The sequence below is a fragment of the Erythrolamprus reginae genome, chromosome 10 (genome assembly GCF_031021105.1).
Source record: "Erythrolamprus reginae isolate rEryReg1 chromosome 10, rEryReg1.hap1, whole genome shotgun sequence".
Taxonomy (NCBI): domain Eukaryota; kingdom Metazoa; phylum Chordata; class Lepidosauria; order Squamata; family Dipsadidae; genus Erythrolamprus; species Erythrolamprus reginae.
The window spans coordinates 4,055,717-4,077,957 of record NC_091959.1 but is presented as its reverse complement, the minus strand read 5'-3'; the positions used below and the strand labels follow the sequence as shown (position 1 = coordinate 4,077,957).

At 43.2% G+C, this 22,241-nt stretch overlaps 1 protein-coding gene across 1 annotated transcript in view; it reads left to right on the top strand.

Annotated features, from left to right (window-relative positions):
* Positions 1 to 235: 235 nt before the first annotated feature.
* Positions 236 to 22,241, top strand: part of IREB2 (iron responsive element binding protein 2) — a 32,561-nt gene continuing 10,555 nt past the window's right edge. The window contains exons 1-15 of the mRNA XM_070763182.1: positions 236 to 428; positions 2,986 to 3,075; positions 6,212 to 6,377; positions 7,322 to 7,459; positions 8,343 to 8,561; positions 10,270 to 10,339; positions 10,672 to 10,855; positions 12,318 to 12,457; positions 13,114 to 13,285; positions 13,387 to 13,487; positions 15,929 to 16,045; positions 16,912 to 17,071; positions 18,244 to 18,379; positions 19,386 to 19,470; positions 20,926 to 21,082. Coding sequence (XP_070619283.1) covers positions 410 to 428; positions 2,986 to 3,075; positions 6,212 to 6,377; positions 7,322 to 7,459; positions 8,343 to 8,561; positions 10,270 to 10,339; positions 10,672 to 10,855; positions 12,318 to 12,457; positions 13,114 to 13,285; positions 13,387 to 13,487; positions 15,929 to 16,045; positions 16,912 to 17,071; positions 18,244 to 18,379; positions 19,386 to 19,470; positions 20,926 to 21,082 — 1,954 coding nt within the window. The 5' untranslated portion in view covers positions 236 to 409. The remainder of the gene's footprint in view (positions 429 to 2,985; positions 3,076 to 6,211; positions 6,378 to 7,321; positions 7,460 to 8,342; positions 8,562 to 10,269; positions 10,340 to 10,671; positions 10,856 to 12,317; positions 12,458 to 13,113; positions 13,286 to 13,386; positions 13,488 to 15,928; positions 16,046 to 16,911; positions 17,072 to 18,243; positions 18,380 to 19,385; positions 19,471 to 20,925; positions 21,083 to 22,241) is intronic.

The following is a 22,241-nucleotide window of genomic DNA, read 5'->3' as shown; positions in this document are numbered from 1 at the left end:
AAGGAAAGGGTACCTAATTTTTCCTTAATGGACCACTCTTGCTTTCTCAAGCCGCGAGAGCTTCGCAACTCTCGCGAGAATCTCGCTGCCTGAGCCGCTATCCCTGACCAGAGATAGAGGAGGAGGAGAGAAGGAGGCGGGCGCTGACGCGCGAGCGCCGCCCCCCTCGCGCCGGACTCGAAACCTCGCGAGAGTTCGCGCGCCTTTCCTTTCTTGCGAACGGCGGAGCTCTCGCGAGAACCGGGAGAGTCCAATGAGGGAGCGGGGAGGGCCGGGCGGAGGCGCTGAGGGGCCCCGCCGGTTGTCCTCCCTCCCTCGTTTCTCGCGCGGTCTGTGAGGGGAGGGCTCCGCCGCCCCCCCCTCCCAGGGTTTTCTTCCCTTCCCCTCACAACTTCTTCGGGAGAGGAAGATGGAGGCGGCCCCGGCAGGTCAGTGGCGATGAAGGGAAGGGGGGCGGGGAGGGTAGTAAAATGGCCCCTTTGTGCCCGCCTGGACCGGCCTGCCCTCCCCCTTGGATAAAAGGAGGGCTGGGCTGTCAACCATCTTCCTTCCTTCCTTCCTTGCTTGCCTTCCACCCCCCTGTCAATTTGTTTGGGTTTTCCCACCCACCCACCCCCTCAAGATATATGTGAGAGGGGACTACAGTTCCCATTATCCCCTCTCTTGCCCATTCCATGAGGTGCACTTCCCATCATACAACTGCTCCCATAATCCCTGTCTGTTTCCCTCGGGGTGTCCTGCCTCTCATCCTCCTGTCAGGACCATGGAACTGTCACCTCCATCTCAGCATCCCCATTCCAGCTCTGAAACAACCACCACCCTCTTTCTATGGGCCTTGGACTACTATTCCCATCACCCCCACCCCAGCATCCCCTACTCTTCCCACCACCCCCATCCCAGGCTTATCAAGTAGTTCCCATCATCCCTGTCCATTTCTCTTTGGGTACCGCTCCTGGCATCTCCCCACCAGAGCTATTAAACCACAATTCCCATCATCCCCTTTCTGGGCTTTGGCTGCCCATTCCTGCTTCCCTTGGGGTGCAGTTCCCCCCATCTCCATTGCAGGGCTGAGATACAACCGCTCCCATCATCCCTGTCCGTTTCCCTCCAGGTGTCCTGCCTGTCATCCTCCTGTCAAGACTAGTAAGCCATCATCCCCATCTCAGCAACCCCTACTAGCCCCATCGCCCCCATCCCATGCTTATCCAGTATTTCCCATCATCCCTGTCCCTTTCTCTTGGGGTACCGTATCTCCCCATTAGGGCTATTAAACCACAGTTCCCATCATCCTGTTTCTCGTCTTTGGCTTGCCAATTCCTGTTTCCCTTGGGGTGCACTTCCCATCATACAACCGTTCCCATCAACCCTGTCCGTTTTCCTCGGGGTGCCCTGCCTCTCATCCTCCTGTCAGAATTAGGAAACTCACCCCCATTTCAACGTCCCCATTCCAGCTCTGAAACAACCATCACCCCCTTCTATAGGCCTTGGGCTACTATCCCCATCGTCCCCATCCCAGGTTTGTCAAGCAGTTCTTATCATCCCTGTCCATTTCTCTTGAGGTACCGTTCCTGGCATCTCCCTGTCAGGATTATTAAACCACAGTTCCCATCATCCCCTTTCTGGTATTTGGCCTGCCCATTCCTGTTTCCCTTGGGGTGCAGTTCCCCTCTTCCCCATTGCAGGGCTGAGATACAACCACTCCCATCATCCTTGTCCGTTTCCCTCGGGGTGCCCTGCCTGTCATCCTCCTGTCAGAATTAGGAAACTCACCCCCATTTCCACATCCCCATTCCAGCTCTGAAACAACCATCATCCCCTTCTGTGTAGTCCAAGGACTACTATTCCCATCACACTTCCAGAACTGTTAAACAAGGGCTCCCATCATCCCCTTCCATGTCTCTTAACTACTACATGTCCCATCATCTACATGTCTTCTGCATTCTTCTCACTTTCATGCTCCCTCTCCACATTGACTTGATGTAGTTCTGGGTTTTCGGTGCTCCAACAAATGAGAATATTGGAAGCTGGGCAAAAAAAGCTATTAAGAGATTAGCAAAATGAGGGACTGGTTTCTTTCTCCTGTTCTTCCGCTGCAATACATTCCTTCGTCCCATAGCAAAGATCACAGCCCTGTCTGCTGTCCACAGATGCATAGCGGAAAAAGTTAAGATGGGGTGATTTCAAAGCAAAATAGTCTCCAGCAGATCACAGTCTTTTATCCACCAAAAATATTCCTCCTGGGATTCAAAGACATATCCATGTGCTATGAGCAAGACTTCTTTCTGAAGGCTTTAACATTAAACCTTGGGTACCATTGAAGCATTTGTGAATAATGGCATTGCTGATAGAGAGAAACACACTTGCATGATTCCTCCCCAAACCAAAGTTTACTCAGTCTACTGGAGATAAAGACAACTTTCTTTACAATTCTTCAAGTACTAGTTATACATAAAGAATATATGTTCTGCTGTTGAACATTTTAACTTTTGTCTCTAGAATATTAAATATAATTTATCATGTGTTAATGAAGACAATGACTTGGGTCTTAAGTTTAATTGTACTGACAGTGAATTAACATCACTGGGATTTGTTACTCAAGATTTAAGCTCTATTGTTTTCAGTCTTCCAAGTATGACTAAACCTTGATGTGGCCTAATATTTACCAGACTGGTATTAGACCTGTATATTTAGTGTTCTAAAAAAAATTAATGTTATATATAGAATCTATTATGAGGTATTTAAGTTCTATTTAAATTAGACTAAAAGTATTTAATATATATAAAATAACATTCCACTGCAAATTATTGATAGGAAGAATACAGGAAAACATTTAATCTTGCCACCTAAATATTTATTACTTACTTTTTAAACTTAGTAGTGAATTCCAGGGAATTTAGTGGGTATTATTCAAAGTCAAAATGGATAAAATTGCAGCCTTCCTGTCCAACCACATATACAAACATATCAAGTAACTTTGTTTTTCAGGACACCTGTTCCAGCACTTAATTGAAACACTGAGTGACAATGCAGAGAAAAAGTTCTACAACATTGCTAAACTAGGAGGCACCAAATATGGTAAAAATACTTTTCAGTTGTGTCTTTTTAATATAAACCTAATAAAACGAACCTCTTGTAAGATTTCTTAAGTAGACTTAAAATGAATTTGGGGATTGGTGGCCTTGTTACATTTTTGAGATTATGCTGCTGAATTGTAATCCTAAATGCTTTCTCTATGAAAGTTGAGTAAATGTGCCTAAGGTTTGTTATTAAGATCCTTCTTCTGAACATTCAAATTCAAATTAGAAGTAGACATAGACTCCTTTAAATGTGCCATTAATGTGTTATTTATGCTAAAGTTTGTTCATTTTAACTTTTGGTTGCTCTTTCTTGGTTCTATGAGAAGCCTGTGTACCCTTCCATAAGAGTTTTGCAAAATAAAATTAATTCCTTTGGTAACTTGTCATCCAGAAATTAGCTTCCTTAGTCCAAATATATTCCTTTCTTTGTGCTTGAAAATTATTGGTGTATTTTCAAATTAACGAAATCTATTTAGTGAATTTCAGAGAGGACTGTAGAAAAAGCTTACTCAGAATTATAGCCTTTGTTTATCAGTTGGTTCAGCTGGGTGTTGGCACGCTGCTGTCGTCCTTATCTTTTAGAAAAAGAACAGAAATTCTGCTTGCTATATGTACTTTTCAAGAAGCAGATACAGTAGTTGACCATACAAAACTGTCTCTTAAAAGCATAACAGGGTCTACTAATTGCTCACCTTCCTTCCAAAAGGTGACCAGGACAAGATGATATTTAATTTACATTAGACAAACTTGTGAGGGTTTTTTTTGGGAGAGTAGCTGAATTGTTCATTTGGTCTTTCAAATTGTGTTTGTCATTTCATTTATATCTTGCCTTCCCTCCTCAGTGGAAGTGCATTGAACCATGAATTTGATTCCTTGATACGCGTGCAATCTCCCCATACAAATATTGAAAGTTGAGATCAGAGCCTTTAAGTTATTAATGAACTGTTTCTGGTTCTCTGTCTGTCACATTGAAAATCTTGAAGGTAGTTGTAAAATTGTTTGGTAGTCACCTGAGTGTATGTTTTGGGATAAGAAACACTTCAGGGAATGTCTATTTCTCACTCAACAGCCCAAACTGCAAATACTCTTGTCAGTTCATAAACACTTTTCTATATGGTTAGCCTTTGATGAATCACTTAATGAGGGAGAAATTATCTCATCTGCCTTAGAAAATTCTGAGTAATTTAAATGAAACTAACGAAGCCTGCAGCAATAGTTTGCAACCTTCAGAGCTGAAAAATTATTATGTTGGTCTACTAACATAGTATGCTTTATCCTTATTGTTTTTTCTTCCCGAGGAGGTGGTTGAACGTTTGTTCACAGACTTACAGAAATTTCCAGTGCCCTTAGACTAGTGTTTCCCAACCTTGGCAACTTGAAGATATCTGGACTTCTGGGAGTTGAAGTCCAAATGGCTTCAAGTTTACAAGGTTGGGAAACACCGCCTTAGACAAATGTTCTCATAATTCATTGCTGCAGAGTTATTTCTTTACCTCTTCGGCAATTGCTCTCACCTGGACCACAGTCAATAATAAAGTTAGCAATCTAGTTTTAAAAGGTCCTCTGATTAGCAGCTGTCCCTATTGTTTGTAATAAGTCATGTGTTTTTCAGTATGCAACATTAAATAGGTTTATTGAAATACGTGCTTGCCAGATTCCAAAATCCAAGAGTAGGACATGTGGGCTCTTTAACTCCTGGCCCATACTCAGCCCTAAGAAAGCTAATGCCAAGAATAACCAGCAAATGCCTATTAATGTTTTCCATATTTCCAAATGATGCTTAAAGGAAAGGAAATCTAATGACTGGTTGTTTATAATGCAGTGCCATTGTAACTTTAAATGATCACTAAACGAACTGTTGTAAGTTGAGGATGATCTGTAATCGGGACCACAGTAGCTGCCATGTGTCAAAATTAATCTGTTGGTCTAGCTCAGTTGCATAGATTGTGTTGCACCACTGCTCTTTTATCTCCCCAAGCAGAAATCCCTGTGTTTGGGGGGTCTCCAAACTTGACAACTTTGGGACTCGTGGATTTCAACGCCCAGAATTCCGCACTCTTAAAGTTGCCATGTTTGGAGACCCCCTGCTCTATTCTGGACAGGGAGTCACTGCTCACAGTCGCTCATGCCCTGTCTTCACCTCGAGGTTCGATTACTGCAACGCTCTCTACATGGGGCTACCTCTGAAAAGTGTTCGGAAACTTCAAATCGTGCAGAATGTGGCCGTGAGAGCCATCGTGGGGCTTTCTAGATTCGCCCACGTTTCTGCAACACTCCGTGGCCTGCCGATCAGTTTCCGGTCACAATTCAAAGTGTTGGTTATGACCTTTAAAGCCCTGCATGGCATTGGACCAGAGTACCTCCGGAACCGCCTGCTACCGCACGAATCCCAGTGACCGATAAGGTCCCACAGAGTTGGCCTTCTCCGGGTCCCGTCGACCAAACAATGTCGTTTGGCGGGCCCCAGGGGAAGAGCCTTCTCTGTGGCAGCCCCGGCCCTCTGGAACCAACTCCGCCCGGAGATTAGAACTGCCCCCACACTCCTTGTCTTTCATAAATTATTCAAGACCCATCTATACCGCCAGGCATGGGGGAGTTGAGATACCTTTCCCCCAGGCTTTTTTATATTTATGTTTGGGTATGCTACTTAAAACCCACCTCTGCCGTCAGGCATAGGGGAATTGAGATCCTCTTTCCCCCTAGGCCTTTACAATTCTATGCATGGTATGTATGTATGTATGTTTGGTTTTTATATTAATGGGTTTTTAATCGTTTTTAGTATTGAATTACTATTGTACACTGTTTTATTGTTGCTGTTAGCCGCCCCGAGTCTCCGGAGAGGGGCGGCATACAAATCCAATAAATAAATAAAATAGATAAATAAATATGTTGTTTTCTTTTTAAAATATGATAGGGTTTTATGTGCTTTTTAATATTAGATTTGTTTTCGCTGGAATATTGTTTTTATTATTGTTGTGAGCCGCCCCGAGTCTTCGGAGAGGGGCGGCATACAAATCTAATAAATTGAATTGAATTCTATGCCTTCCTGACATTTTCTCATTACAAAAGTTTCCCGGTTTAGAAAAAAGCCTATAGCAGGAATAGCAGACTTTAGCTGTTCTGTCCATTTACAGATCTCCTGCCTTACACCATACGGGTCATGTTGGAAGCGGCTGTCCGCAACTGGGACGGTTTCCTAGTGAAAGAAGGAGACGTGATGAATATCCTGGACTGGCCAGCCAAACAGAACAATGTTGAAGTGCCCTTTTGTCCTGCCAGAGTCTTGCTCCAAGATTTCACGTAAGACCCACTTTTCCTCCCCGAGTTCGTCTGTTTTAGTTAGAAACTGATGAGTTTTTATAAACGTTCAGGGTGGGTCTTTCCCAGTATTTAGATGGCCAGAAATTGAGATCATATGAGTTTATCCTGGCAGTGGTTCCCTAAGCAACACGCCAGCGAAAGTCTGTTAGGATTGAAATAATGGAAGATCATTGCAGCAGGTTGGATGTTTCAGGATAACAGAGCCGGGGGGGTCGCAGCAGGTAGAGTGCTGTACTGCAGGCCACTGAAGCTGACTGTAGATCTGAAGGTCAGCGGTTCAAATCTCATCACCTGCTCAAGGTTGACTCAGCCTTCCATCCTTCCGAGATGGGTAAAATGAGGACCCGGATTGTGGGGGCAAGAGCCTGGCTCTGTTAAAAAGTGCTATGGCTAACATGTTGTAAGCCGCCCTGAGTCTTAAGGAGAAGGGCAGCATAAAAATCGAATAAATAAAATAAATAAATAACTCCATGCAGGCGTTCAGACAGGAATTTTTCTCCAGGGTGTCTAATGAGTAGATTTGTAACCCCCGATACCACTGAGCTTGTTGTCTTCCCAGTCAACCTATGATGGGACTCGCATGTTAAACAGAGTTAAATAACGTAGTTGGGTTGTTTTAAGCTTTGCGTGATGCCAAATTCCATCCATCATTGCTTCTTTGACTTAGAACAATGTGTGAACTCGGCCACTGCGGCTTAATCCTCCAAAATCGGCAGCTTTTAATACTTCTGGACTTCAACTCCCAGAATTCTCCCATGCTGGCTGAGGAATTCTGTCTACAAGTCTTAAAAGTTGCCAAGTTTGGAGGCCCCTGGCTTAAATCATAGCCAGAATCGCTGTTAACCCTCTTGGTGAAATGGATTGAATCCACACTGCCGGCTTTGCAGAAGTACTAAGTAGAAAACATTATTCCTGTTTGCCAGTGGAATTCCTGCAATGGTCGATTTTGCTGCCATGAGGGAAGCGGTGAAGAACCTTGGAGGAGACCCTACGCGAGTCCATCCTGCCTGCCCAACAGATCTTACTGTGGATCATTCTTTGCAGATTGACTTCAGCAAATGGTATCCATTGAATTATCGGCTTCCTTAGACTTTGTTGGGGACGGGTAGACTCAAAAATAGATTGAATTTAAATACAGTGTTCCCTCGCTTTTCGCGGGGGATGCGTTCTGAGACCGCCCACGAAAGTCGAATTTCCGCGAAGTAGAGATGCGGAAGTAAATACACTATTTTTAGCTATGAACAGTATCACAAGCCTTCCCTTAACACTTTAAACCCCTAAACTGCAATTTCCCATTCCCTTAGCAACCATTTAGATCATTACTCACCATGTTTATTTATTAAAGTTTATTTTTAAAAATATTTATTAAATGCAGACGAAAGTTTGGCGATGACATATGACGTCATCGGGTGGGGAAAAACCGTGGTATCGGGGGGGAAACCGCAAAGTATTTTTTAATTAATATTTTTGAAAAACCGTGGTATAGACTTTCCGCAAAGTTCGAACCCGCGAAAATCGAGGGAACACTGTAGATTATGAATCCTCTTGTATTTGAAGCAGGAATAGGGAATTTGTGATGCACAATTGAAAGCTCCTCGGTAATCTCTGAGTTTGCTTGTCCTTACCCATAACTACTGTATTTTTCAGAGTATAAGATACATCGGAGCATAAGACGCACCTTAGTTTTTGGGGAGGAAAATAGGGAAATGTTAAAGGCAGACTAAAGTTTGGCAAATGACGTATGACGTCATCGGGTGGGATAGGGAAAAAACCCACGAAGTATTTTTTAACTAATATTTTTGAAAAACCGTGGTGTAGACTTTTCGCAAAGTGCAAACCCGCGAAAATCGAGGGAATACTGTATATATAAAATCTACTTTAGCGTAATGAGGATTCAAAGGATCGCAACGAACCAAGCATTCTTTCCATTTCATTTTTGCCTAGTGCAATACAGAACACTCCGAATCCCGGAGGAGGCGATCTCCCACGGCCCCCTTCCTCAAAAATTTCCCCCCTGAAAGCTCCTCGGAAGTTCCCGTGCCGAGACCAGTCCAGCTGCAAAGGTCCCTGTGACGGAGAATCAAAGCGGAACCCGGGGCAGTTTTCTGTGCAGATCGAGAACACCCCCCTCTTGTGTCCTTTTCATCTTCAACCAGTGCCTGAGTAAGCGTGCCTTTTTAAATCTCCCTCCTGGCTTTGGGGGGGTGGGGTGGGGGGCATTCCTGTTCTGCAGTCCGAAACTGACCACAGCTAGCAAAGCTGGCTTCTAACCAGATCTTAACTACTGTACAGTGATACCTTGTCTTACAAACTTAATTGGTTCCGGGACGAGGTTCTTAAGGTGAAAAGTTTGTAAGATGAAACAATGTTTTCAATAGGAATCAATGGAAAAGCGATTAATGCGTGCAAGCCCAAAATTCACCCCTCTTGCCAGCCGAAGTGCCCGTTTTTGCTCTGCTTGGATTCCCCTGAGGTTCCCCTCCATGGGAAACCCCACCTCCAGACTTCCGTTGCCAGCAAAGCGCCTGTTTTTGCACTGCTGGGATTCCCATGCAGCATCACAAAAACATGAAGTCCGGAGGTGGGGTTTCCCATGGAGGGGAATCTCAGGGGAATCCCAGCAGCACAAAAACGGTTGCTTCGCTGGCAACGGAAGTCCGGAGGCGAGCCATCCCAGCGGCAGTGGTGGGTTTGTAAGGTGAAAATAGTTTGTAAGAAGAGGCAAAAAAATCTTAAAATCCGGGTTTGTATCTCGAAAAGTTTGTAAGACGAGGCGTTTGTAAGACGAGGTATCACTGTATATGCATGTTTTATTTGTTTGTTTGTTTGTTTGTTTATTGGATTTGTATGCCGCCCCTCTCCGTAGACTCAGGGCAGCTAACAACAATGATAAAAACAGCATGTAACAATCCAATTCAATAGTAAAATAACTAAAAAAAAACCTTATTATAAAACCAAACATATATACAGACATACCATGCGTAAATTGTAAAGGCTTAGGGGGAAAGAATATCTCAGTTCCCCCATGCCTGATGGCAGAGGTGGCTTTTAAGAAGTTTACGAAAGGCGAGGAGGGTGGGGGCAATTCTAATCTCTGGGGGGGAGTTGGTTCCAAAGGGCCAGGGGCGCCACAGAGAAGGCTCTTCCCCTGGGTCCCGCCAAGCGACGTTGTTTAGTCGACGGGACCCAGAGAAGGCCTACTCTGTGGGACCTAACTGGTTGCTGGGATTCGTGCAGCAGAAGGCAGTTCCTGAGATAATCTGGTCTGGTGCCATGAAGGGCTTTATAGGTCATAACCACCTTTTGGGACAAAGGATTTTTACTGCTAGGAAAAGTAATTGAGTTATTTATTAATAAAATGTATTGGCGGTCCATGTTACCATAGGGTGACTCTGGATGGCTTATAGCCATAAACATATGGATATATATATACGTATAGTATGTATGAGCATCATGATTTTTGGAACTTAAAAAAAAAATATTACTAAGCTTTTGTTAGCCCCTGCTAACATCATCAGAGTGTAAAACCACCATTGGAGAGATGCTTGCTTTTATGTATTACAGATTGAGTCATTGTACATGTAATAGGCTCTACCTACTTTCTATTGTGTATTGGCCCTTTCTCTCCCGGAGTGTGTGTGTGGGGAATGTAGAACTATCATGCATTATTTTGAAGGTATTTCTCCCAGCTCCCTCTCCCGCTAAAAATAGACAGGAAATATCCCTTTAACTCCATACTGTTTATTTTTCTTTGTGCAATATTTCCTAAAATGTTAGCAAGAAAAAAATGGGGTTTTGGGGGTGTTTTTCTAAGCACTGCAAATAACGGTTTTAATACCCCCCCCCCCCCCCCCCGCTTTCATCTCCTTAGGCCTGAAACAGTATTTAAGAATCAAGAGATGGAATTTGGACGAAATAAAGAGAGACTCCAATTTTTCAAGGTACGTCGCTTTGAAAGCAGCATGACCCAGGAGAAGTTTAAAAAAGAAGAAGAATGGATCAATAAAAGATTTACCAAGATCAGAATCCATCTCCCCTTCTTTCTTATTATAAAAATGGAAAGTTTTAGCATTAATGGATACAGCCAATTCTCTTGTTGCTACAGGGAAGAAATTAACCAGCATCTCTTGCCATTGCAATTCTCAAAATTTGCAGTACTATTTATTGGGGAGGTGCCAGAGTGGGAATTGCTGGTTTAGAAAGAGTGAACCTAACACACCTTTTCTGTCTGTCTGTCTGTCTGTCTGTCTGTCTGTTTCTCTTTTTAAACTAGTGGGGTTCCAAAGTTTTCAGAAATGTCTCGGTAATTCCTCCTGGGACAGGAATGGTCCATCAGATGAATCTGGAACACCTGTCAAGAGTAGTGTTCGACGTGAAAAACGTCCTCTACCCCGACAGTGTTATTGGCACAGATTCTCATACAACCATGGTGAACGGCTTGGGGATCCTGGGTTGGGGTAAGTAGCTTCGAGAGGCTTTGGAATCTCTTCTGTCTGAAATACTTATTTTTTTTATTTATTTTATTAGATTTGTATCCCGCCCCTCTCCGAAGACTCGGGGCGGCTCACAACAACAATAAAAGACAGTATAAACAATGGAACAAATCTAATAATAAGAATTATATAAAAAACCCCAACTGTTAAAAAACCATACAGCACATACATACCAAACATAAAATATAAGAAAGCCTGGGGGAGATGTCTTAGTTCCCCCATGCCTGGCGATATAGGTGGGTCTTGAGTAACTTGTGAAAGACAAGGAAGGTGGGGGCCATTCTAATCTCCGGGGGGAGTTGATTCCAGAGGGCTGGGGCCGCCACAGAGAAGGCTCTTCCCCTGGGGCCCGCCAAACGACATTGTTTGGTCGACGGGACCCGGAGAAGGCCAACTCTGTGGGACCTTATCGGCCGCTGGGATTCGTGCGGTAGAAGGCGGTTCCGGAGGTATTCTGGTCCGATGCCATGAAGGGCTTTAAAGGGCTTTTGTACAGCGTCTTTCTAAAGAGGTTAGTTGGGGTGAGATTGGTGCCAAGACGGTTGGGCTGGTTGGCCACCGAGTTATTTTCAAATGTCAGCACCACGAAGGTCTCTGTAATTTCAATGGTAATGCTTTTAGATTACAATTCAAAAGACAGGATTGCAGGCAAAAATACACTGCTCAAAAAAAAAAAAAAATCCCACGAATCCCAGCGACCAGTTAGGTCCCACAGAGTGGGCCTTCTTCGGGTCCTGTCGACGAAACAATGTCGTCTGGCGGGACCCAGGGGAAGAGCCTTCTCTGTGGTGGCTCCGACCCTCTGGAACCAGGTCCCCCCAGAGATTAGGATTGCCCCCACCCTCCTTGACTTTCGGAAACTCCTTAAAAACCACCTCTGCCGTCAGGCATGGGGGAATTGAAACATCTCCCCCTTGCCCGTGTAGTTTCTGTGTATGATTCGATTGTGTGCTTGTTTTTTATATATTGGGGCTTCTTTTGGATTTTTTAACCTAAAACTGTAATTTACATTGCTAAATATTAGATTTGTTACTATGTATTGTTTTTACCATTGTTGTGAGCCGCCCCGAGTCTAGGGAGAGGGGCGGCATATAAATCCAATAAATCTAATCTAATCTAACACATTTTAGATCTGAATGAATGAAATATTCTCATTGAATACTTTGTTCTGTTACAAAGTTGAATGGGCACAACAGCAGGTGAAATTGAATTGTCAACCAGTATTGCTTCCTAAGTGGACAGTTTGATTTCACAGAAGTTTGATTTACTTAGAGTTGTATTGTGCTCTTTGAGTGTTCCCTTTATTTTTTTGATATATATATATATATATATATATATATATATATATATATATATATATATATATATACGGTGTAACACCTCCGTCTTTCAATAAGCTGTCCAATGCTCTTCTTGCCCCACCTAGGTATGGGCGGAATTGAAACGGAAGCGGTCATGCTGGGCCTCCCCATCACCCTCACGTTGCCCGAGGTGATTGGGTGTGAACTGACCGGATCAGCCAGCTCCCTTGCTACATCCATCGATGTAGTCCTGAGCATTACGAAGGTATGTCAGAACTCTCTTTCAAGGATCAAGGAGGCAGGTTGGTCATGTACAAGCAACCACCCAAGGTAAAACCCAGAGTTATGAGCTGCATGTAACATGTAATGCAACTACAGTGTTCCCTCGATTTTTGCAGGGGATGTGTTCCGAGACCACCCGCGAAAGTTGAATTTCCGCGAAGTAGAGATGCGGAAGTAAATACACCATTTTTGGCTATGAACAGTATCTCAAGCCTTCCCTTAACACTTTAAACCCCTAAAGTGCAATTTCCCATTCCCTTAGCAACCATTTAGATCATTACTCACCATGTTTGTTTATTAAAGTTTATTAAAAAATATATTTATTAAAGTCGGATGAAAGTTTGGCGATGACATATGACGTCATCAGACGGGGAAAACCATGGTATAGGGGAAAAGCCCGCAAAGTATTTTTTAATTAATATTTTAAAAAACCGTAGTATAGACTTTTCGCGAAGTTCGAACCCGCGAAAATCGAGGGAACACTGTACTGTGTTCCTTGCTGGTTAGTAGGGGAATAAGTCTGATGGATTATCCTTTTTGAAACCACTAACCATTTATTAAAAAATAAACAATGCTGTAACATTTCCCCTCGGCCTACATATGATACTGGACAGTTCTTTTTTCCCCCTGTCTCCATAGCAACTAAGACAAGCAGGGGTATCTGGAAAATTTGTGGAATTCTTTGGCCCCGGCGTTTCTCAGCTCTCCATTGGGGACCGAACGACCATCGCGAACATGTGTCCGGAATATGGCGCAATTCTGAGCTTTTTCCCTGTAGATGATGTAACGTTAAAGCACTTAAAGCATACAGGTAAGATTGACAGCGTGGGAGGAGATTTGGTTGGCTTAAAGGAGCTTAATGGGTTTCGCAATCTTTGGAGATAGGATCAGACTTTCAAGCTTTTCTCGTAGGCTGTGACGACGTCAGACTCAAGTCCGTGGAGACGTATCTTAAAACTGTGAAACTGTTTAGAAATTACCAGTATTCTTCCAAGGAACCTGAATATTCTCAAGTAAGTACAAACCGGGGCAGCCTTTTTCAAACTTCTTGTTATTGTTATTGTTGTTGTTGTTATTATTATTATTATTATTAATTAGATTTGTATGCCGCCCCTCTCTGTAGACTCGGGGCGGCTCACAACACAATAAAACAGTTCATGGCAAATCTAATAATTTACAATTTAAAATATTTTAAAAACCCCATTATTAAGCAGACATACATGCAAACATACCATACATAAATTATATAGGCCCGGGGGAAATATCTCAGTTCCCCCATGCCTGACGACAAAGGTGGGTTTTGAGGAGTTTACGAAAGTCAAGGAGGGTAGGGGCAGTTCTAATCTCTGGGGGGAGCTGGTTCCAGAGAGTCGGGGCCGCCACAGAGAAGGCTCTTCCCCTGGGGCCCACCAACCGACATTGTTTAGTAGTTGATGGGACCCGGAGAAGGCCCACTCTGTGGGATCTAATCGGTCACTGGGATTCGTGCAGCAGAAGGCGGTCTCGGAGATATTCTGGTCCGATGCCATGAAGGGCTTTATAGGTCATAACCAACTCTTTGAATTGTGACCGGAAATTGATCGGCAACCAATGCAGACTGCGGAGTGTTGGTGTAACATGGGCATACCTGGGGAAGCCCGTGACTGCTCTCGCAGCTGCATTCTGCACGATCTGAAGTTTCCGAACACTTTTCAAAGGTAGCCCCATGTAGAGAGCATTACAGTAGTCGAACCTCGAGGTGATGAGGGCATGAGTGACTGAGCAGTGAGTCCCGGTCCAAATAGGGCTGCAACTGGTGCACCAGGCGAACCTGGGCAAACGTCCCCCTCGCCACAGCTGAGAGATGGTTCTCTAATGTGAGCTGTGGATCGAGGAGGATGCCCAAGTTGAGGATCCTCTCCGAGGGGGTCAATAATCACCCCCCAAGGGTGATGGACGGACAGATGGAATTGTCCTTGGGAGGCAAAACCCACAGCCACTCCGTCTTATCAGGGTTGCTGTGCTTTTTTTCTTAAATATTTGCCTTTTTATTCAAAGGCATTTTTAAACAGCCCCCCCCCCCAAAAAAAACCCCATTATTTTAATTTATTTATTTCTTTATTTATTTATTTATTTATTGTATTTTTATGCCACCACTCTTACTTCAGATCAAGGCATTTTATTTCTCTTTCTTTTCAAATGTGTGCTCTTTAGTAACCTCCAGTGAATTGCCCGAAAGGGAATAAATTTATTTTTAATATTGCAAAGACTTGAGCTATCTTTGTAAACCTGGAAAACAGGGAAATCAGGGAATGATTAGGGAATTCGAGGAAAATATTATCAGGAAATTCGTGAAAAAAAGGGAATAAATCGGGGGGGGGGGGAAACAAGCTGTATTAAAATGTTTAAAAGTCAGGGGGAAATCGTGTAAAAAAAAAACCCGGATTGCGCTGCCTGGCAGAGTCAAGCAAAAATGAGCAGAACTGTGGCAACCACTTGCTTCCCAGCTACCGATATTTCTCCACAGCTTAGCCGTTTGGTATGACGTCAATTACGACCGCGTCTTAACTAGATCGTTACAGGGAAATATCAGGGAATTTCAAAATGCTTTTCCCCTGTACACCATGAGAATATTACTGTTAATTTTGAATAAATGCCAGTACTTAAGTGGTTGATCTATTCTAAAGCAGTGTTTTTCAACCAGTGTGCCGTGGCACACTAGTGTGCCGCGAGACATGGTCAGGTGTGCCGCGAAGCAGGAAGCTCAGGTTCTGGTCTCACAACTTTTTGCTGAGAGAGAAAGAGAGAGTGAGAGAGAGAGAAAGAAAGAAAGAGAAAAAGAGAGAGAAAGAAAGCAAGAGAGAGAGAGAGAGAGAGAGAGAAAAGGAGAGGAAGGGAGAGAGAGAGAGAGAGAGAAATGAGCAAAAAGGGGAGGAAAAAAGAGAAATGAGAAAATGATTGAGACAGAGAATGAGAGGAAAGAGAGAGAAACAAAAGAGAGAGAGAAGTGACTCTTGATTTAAAGCATATGATAAAAAGCACCCAAAGAATAAGAGAGAAAAAACCCAGCCCTCACCTGTTTTTGGAAATGGTTCAAGAGTGTGTATATACAGACACACACACACAAGGGGGGGGAGGAGACAGGGATGGGAAAAGAGAGGAGAGTGTCTTAGGGTGTCATTTTGTGTCATTTTGGTTGGTGGTGTGCCCCAGGATTTTGTAAATGCAAAAAATGTGCCGCGGCTCAAAAAAGGTTGAAAATCACTGTTCTAAAGCATGTGTTTTCCAATAACATAAAACCCATAATTGTATGGAATTCAAGATGCTGCATTTTTTTTTTTAGGACAGCTTGACCTCAAAAATATTTGTCAGTCTATAACTTAATTATTCTTGCTTTTAGTTTGCTTGTTTTAAAAGCCAAAACACTGTCAGTTGTCAAGTAGCAACTAACCAAACGGTTTTCCCCCTCCATCAGATAATACATATAAACCTGGGTTCTATAACACCGTATGTAAGTGGTCCCAAAAGAGCCCAAGATAGAGTGGCTGTAACCGACATGAAGAGCGACTTCCAAGCATGCTTGAGTGAAAAGGTAGGTACGGTTTGAAAATCCATCTTGCGGTTTTTAAATCTTGGCAGGGGAATTCCCCTCTGGATATTGAAGGCTGTTTCCTATCAGTTGGGATGTTTTGAACATTATATCTGCAGCAGTATTTCTCAATCTTGGACACTTAAAGATAGGCAGACTTCAAGTCCCAGAATTCTGGGGGTCAAAGTCCACCTATATTAAAGTGGCCAAGAATTCTGGGAGTTGAAGTCCACCAGAATTCTGGGAGTTGAGGTCCGCCTATCTTAAAGTAGCCAAGAATTCTGGGAGTTGAAGTCCACCTAGCTTAAAGTGGCCAAGAATTCTGGGAGTTGAAGTCCACCTATCTTACTGTGGCCAAGAATTCTGGGAGTTGAAGTCCACCTATCTTAAAATGGCCAAGAATTCTGGGAGTTGAAGTCCACCTATCTTAAAATGGCCAAGAATTCTGGGAGTTGAAGTCCACCTATCTTAAAGTGGCCAAGAATTCTGGGAGTTGAAGTCCACCTATCTTAAAGTGGCCAAGAATTCTGGGAGTTGAAGTCCACCAGAATTCTGGGAGTTGAGGTCCACCTATCTTAAAGTGGCCAAGAATTCTGGGAGTTGAAGTCCACCTATCTTAAAATGGCCAAGAATTCTGGGAGTTGAAGTCCACCTATCTTAAAATGGCCAAGAATTCTGGAAGTTGAAGTCCACCTATCTTAAAGTGGCCAAGAATTCTGGGAGTTGAAGTCCACCTATCTTAAAGTGGCCAAGAATTCTGGGAGTTGAAGTCCACCAGAATCCTGGGAGTTGAAGTCCTCCTACCTTAAAGTGGCCAAGAATTCTGGGGGTTGAAGTCCTCCTATCTTAACCACCATTTGATCCCCTAGGTTGGCTTCAGAGGCTTTCAGATTCCCACCGAAAAGCAGTGCCGGGTCGTTCCTGTCGAATATGAAGGCAACGAGTACCAGCTGGCTCACGGGTCTGTCGTCATTGCTGCTGTCATCAGCTGTACCAACAACTGCAATCCCTCTGCGATGCTGGGAGCAGGTAGGGGGAATATTCTCTTGAATATTCTACATCGTACTTTTGGGCAGTAAGTCCTCTACATACGACCACTATCGGGAGCAGAGTTTCCATTGCTAACCACCGCGGCGGTTTGAGGGAGTTTCGCCTGAATTTATGACCTTGGCCACAGCGGTTGAGCGACTCACTGGCCGTCACAAAGTGAATTGTGACCGTTGTTAAAGAAATCTGGCTTTGCTTGTGGGACGCCGACTAGAGAATCACCAATGGGGGTCACACAATCCTGGGATGGATTTGTGCCAGTTGGCCAGCACCAAATGTGAGAGTGGACTTCAAAAGTTTTAGCAAAGGGTTATCAGCCTGGTTGTTAGGTGGGCGTGGCCATGGTGGGTGTGGCCTAGTCAGCCTTTTGCACCATGGGGGAGGGCATTTTTACCCTCCCCAGGCTCCGGAGGTTTTCTGGAGGCTGGACACAGGCCCTTTTCTGGCCTTCTCGAACTTCCAGAAGGCCCAATTTTCGTACTCCATGAGCCTCTGCGCACACCCTGCATCCAAAACGGGCCCCATGGGGACTCCTGGGAGGGGCAGTTGGGGCAGGGGCAGCCAAGAGAGGGATTTGGGGTGGTTCTTCAAACTGCACAGAACCTTAGCTAGAGATTCTCCCAAACCCCTACAAGCCCCCTGCAGCCCATCCCTGCCATGGGGAGGCTATGATAGTTCCCGTCAACTAAACAATGTTGTTTGGCGGGACCCAGGGGAAGAGCCTTCTCTGTGGCGGCCCCGACCCTTTGGAACCAACCCCCCCCAGATATCAGAGTTGCCCCCACCCTCCTAGCCTTTCGTAAGCTCCTTAAAACCCACCTCTGTCGTCAGGCATGGGGGAATTGAGACTTTCCCTCCCCCTAGGCTTATAAAATTTATGCATGGTACGCTAGTATGTATGATTGGTTTCTAAATTGGTTTTTTTTTAAATTAACTTAAATATTAGATTTGTTTACATTGTATTATTATTGCTTTGAGCCGCCCCGAGTCTGCGGAGAGGGGCAGCATACAAATCTGATTAATAAATAAAATAAATAAAGTTGTAAATGCGAGGATTGGTCAAAAGTGTAAGGGCCAGTCTTCCTCCATTTGCAAAAAACAAAAAAAAGGCAATTATTGCCATATTGTAACAGTTTTTCCCCCTTTTCCATTAGGTTTATTGGCTAAAAAAGCCACTGAAGCTGGTTTGGCTGTGAAACCCTACATAAGGACCAGCCTGTCACCAGGGAGTGGAATGGTCACGCATTATCTCAGTTCCAGCGGTGTATTGCCATACCTCAATAAACTTGGGTACTACTTTATTGGCTCTTAATGTTTGTGTTGTTTTTTCACAGGCTTCGCACCACCCTTTGTCTTAGCCTCAGCAGAGAAGATTCCATTTGCTTTTTACTTTTTAAATTTAAATCGAGGCTGCTCATTAATGGCCCTGGAGGGGGTTGTCTTAATGCTGAGCGGAAGTCTCTTTTCTTCAAACTGTTTTTTCCCAATTTCATCTAAGTGGACTTGCTGGGTCATTCTGGGAGTGGCCAAGGTTGAGAATCACGACCGTAGTGATTTCTACCTGGAAACCCCAACTGCGTGCCGCAACCTTTCCCTAGCTTTGACAAATGCCTCATTTATAGAAATTTATTTATTTGTTTATTTGTCTATTAATTAGATTTATAGCCACCCTTCTCCAATCGGACTCAGGGCAGCTAACGAGGGTAAAAAACACAGTAATAAAATACAGTTATAAAATGCAATATATTGGTGGCGATGTAAGGAAGCAAAAAAACTTTGGACCCAAATTCAGACATGGATGGAAGAAATATTGGATTATAAACTTGAGATGAAACCAGAAATGTACTTATTAGGAATAATTAGAGGCAAACATAGTAAAGAAAATTATTACTTAATAAATCATATACTCACAGCTGCAAGATTAGCATTTGCATAAGTATGGAAGCAAGAAAAGACCCCAAACGAAGAAATGGTGTTTAAAAAAATATTAGACTGTGCCAAATTTAGCAAATTAACATATGAGATACAAAACCAACAAAATAAGGACTATTACAGAGTGTGGGAGAAATTATACAACTGGGTGGAAATTTAAAAAAATGCATAGTAAATAGAATTGTAAAAGATAAACTTTGTATACATATAAATTGTAAATGTTTAATGTTGTTTGTATGGTGTTTAAATGTTTGTATGTTAAATAAAATCATTAAAAATATTTTTTTTAAAAAATGCAATAGAAATGAATTCATGAATGAATCCCGAACCCAGAAATAGAATTTCCTGCTTTTCCCCCCTGTAGGTTTGAGGTCATCGGCTACGGCTGTTCCACCTGTGTGGGGAATACTGCCCCTTTGCCAGAAGCCATTCAGAATGCAATTGTACAGGTGAGCTTTACTTCAGGAGATACCCAAATAGAGTTTACAGTTTGGAAATACAGTGGTACCTCACAATTCAAAGTGTTGGTTATGACCTATAAAGCCCTTCATGGCACCGGACCAGAATATCTCCGGGACCGCCTTCTGCCGCACAAATCCCAGCGACAGTTAGGTCCCACAGAGTGGATCTTCTCCGGGTCCCGTCAACTAAACAATGTCACATGGCGGGACCCAGGGGAAGAGCCTTCTCTGTGGCAGCCCCGGCCCTTTGGAACCAACTCCCCCCATAGATTAGAATTGCCCCCACCCTCCTCACCTTTCGTAAGCTTCTTAAAACCCACCTCTGCCGCCAGGCATGGGGGAACTGAGATACTCTTTCCCCCTAGGCCTTTACAATTTTATGCATGGTATGTCTGTATGTATGTTTGGTTTTACAATAAGGGTTTTTAACTGTTTTAATATTGGATTGTTATATGCTGTTTTACTACTGTTGTTAGCCGCCCCGAGTCTACGGAGAGGGGCGGCATACAAATCCAATCAAATCAAACCTCTACTTGTGAACACCTCTGCTGACGAACTTTTCGAGATACGAACCCAAGCCGCCACTGCTGGGATGCCCTGCCACCGGACTTCCGTTGCCAGCCGAATGCCTGTCTTTGCGCTACTGGGATTCCCCTGAGCCGCCCCTCACAGAGATTCAAAGCGGCACCAGCAAAAATGAAGGGAATCCCAGCGAGGGGAGGCTCGGGAATCCTAGCAACGCAAGAACGGGCGCTTCGGGTGGCAACGGAAGTCTGGAGGCGGGGAATCCCAGTGGCGCAAGACAAAAGGGGTGACTTGTGGGATGGGTTTGCACGCATTATTTGCTTTTACTTTGATTCCTATGGGGAAAATTGTTTCTGCTTATGAACTTTTCTACTTACGAACCTAATCACGGAACGAATTAAGTTCGTAAGTAGAGGTACCACTGTACTGTCTTTCCATAGGTGGAGGATTTCGTTATAAATTAGGAGTGCAGATTTCGTCCTTGCTCATTAAGCCAGTAAGGGGTGGATGGGGAGATCAGATCTTGTTTAAGTGGGACACCAATGACCCTTAAAACTAGAAAGGATTGTTTTAGCAATCCCCCGGTTAATGCACCAGTCTAGAAGCCAGGTGACGGTGAGTTCTAGTCCTGCCTTAGTCAACCAGCCAGTAAATACACACAAATAAAATTTGCAGAATTTAGTAGTTTGGGGGCTTAATAACAAGTTCTATGGCTTCAGTAGCTAGGAATTCAATTCAATTTCAATTTATTGGATTTATATGCCGCCCCTCTCCGAAATGTGAGCCGCCCCGAGTCTACGGAGAGGGGCGGCATACCAATCTAATTAATAATAATAATAATAATTTTTAAAAAAATAGGTTAGAAGAGAGAGTATTGTGGGGGGAGAAATCCCATTTTATTCTCTTTCTGCTTTTCAGGGTGACTTGGTTGCGTGTGGCGTCGTGTCTGGAAGCAAAAACTTTGAAGGCCGCCTCTGCAGCTGCATCCGTGCCAATTACCTGGCTTCTCCATCTCTAGTGGTTGCTTACGCGATTGCGGGAACTGTGAATATTGATTTCCAGACTGAGCCACTAGGTAACCCTTCGCATTATATATACCGACATATATACCGCTTCACAGGGCTTTGCAGCCCTCTCTAAGGCTGACTCTGTTTACAATCTGGGTCTGGCTTGAATTTGTCATCAAAGTGATGTCGTTATAGGGAGCTCTCTTATATAAGAGAGAAAGACCTGTTCTATTAGAGCTCTTTGGATGATTATGGTATTTTTCAGAGTATAAGAGGCACCAGAATATAAGACGCCCATTAGTTTTGGGGGAAGAAAGTAGGGAAAAAATAATCTGCCTACCATGTATTCATCTTAATGAATCTGGTCAGCTTCAACACAGTTTGCTGGTTTTGAGCACACGTGCTTGCTTTTTATCCTCTGGTTGGGGATAAAATACAGTTTCTTCTTTTTTTTAAAGTTATTTTTATTAATTTGTTTTAAAAAGCATAATCAAGAAAATATATACATTGACATATTTGCAATATTTGCAACACACAAAAAAGAAAATAGAAAAACATACATGCACTTCTAAACCAACAAAAAACACCTGGACAATTACAAAATTACAAATAACATAGACATATCATCAATTTCCTCTTGAGAGAAGGAGAGTTACAGTCTTGTTGCATATCAAATTATTTTCTGGTGAATAGAAACCATCGGCATTCACTTGTTCTTTTTGGTTATCAATGTCTTCTCTATTATTATTATTATTATTATTATTATTTTTAAACCGCCTTCCGTACCCTTTTTTATTAATTAATTTAGTTTATTTATTTATTATTTATTTATTTATTTAGATTTGTATGCCGCCCCTCTCCGAAGACTTGTTTTCACAAACAATCGTTGTAATTGCATCATATTTCATCTTTCTGTCAATAAATACATATCTTAAAGCATCGTTATTATCATAATTCAATTTGAACTTCAAGTTTCTAAAACACTTCACTTCTGTCTCTCTTCAGAGAAAGAAACAATGAGAAAAGTGGGCAAAGGGAAGATCACTTTGCTAGCAAACCAGGACCTAGCACCTTGTTAGGGCTGAAAAAAAAATCTTAGTAAAAGCTACAGAGTAGAAGAAGCACCCAAATTTCCAGCCTCCTTTGGGAGGGAAAAATGTGTGTCTTATATTTCAAAAAATACAGTATATACAGTAAACTGGTTTGTTAGCAGTTGCTGTGCCATCA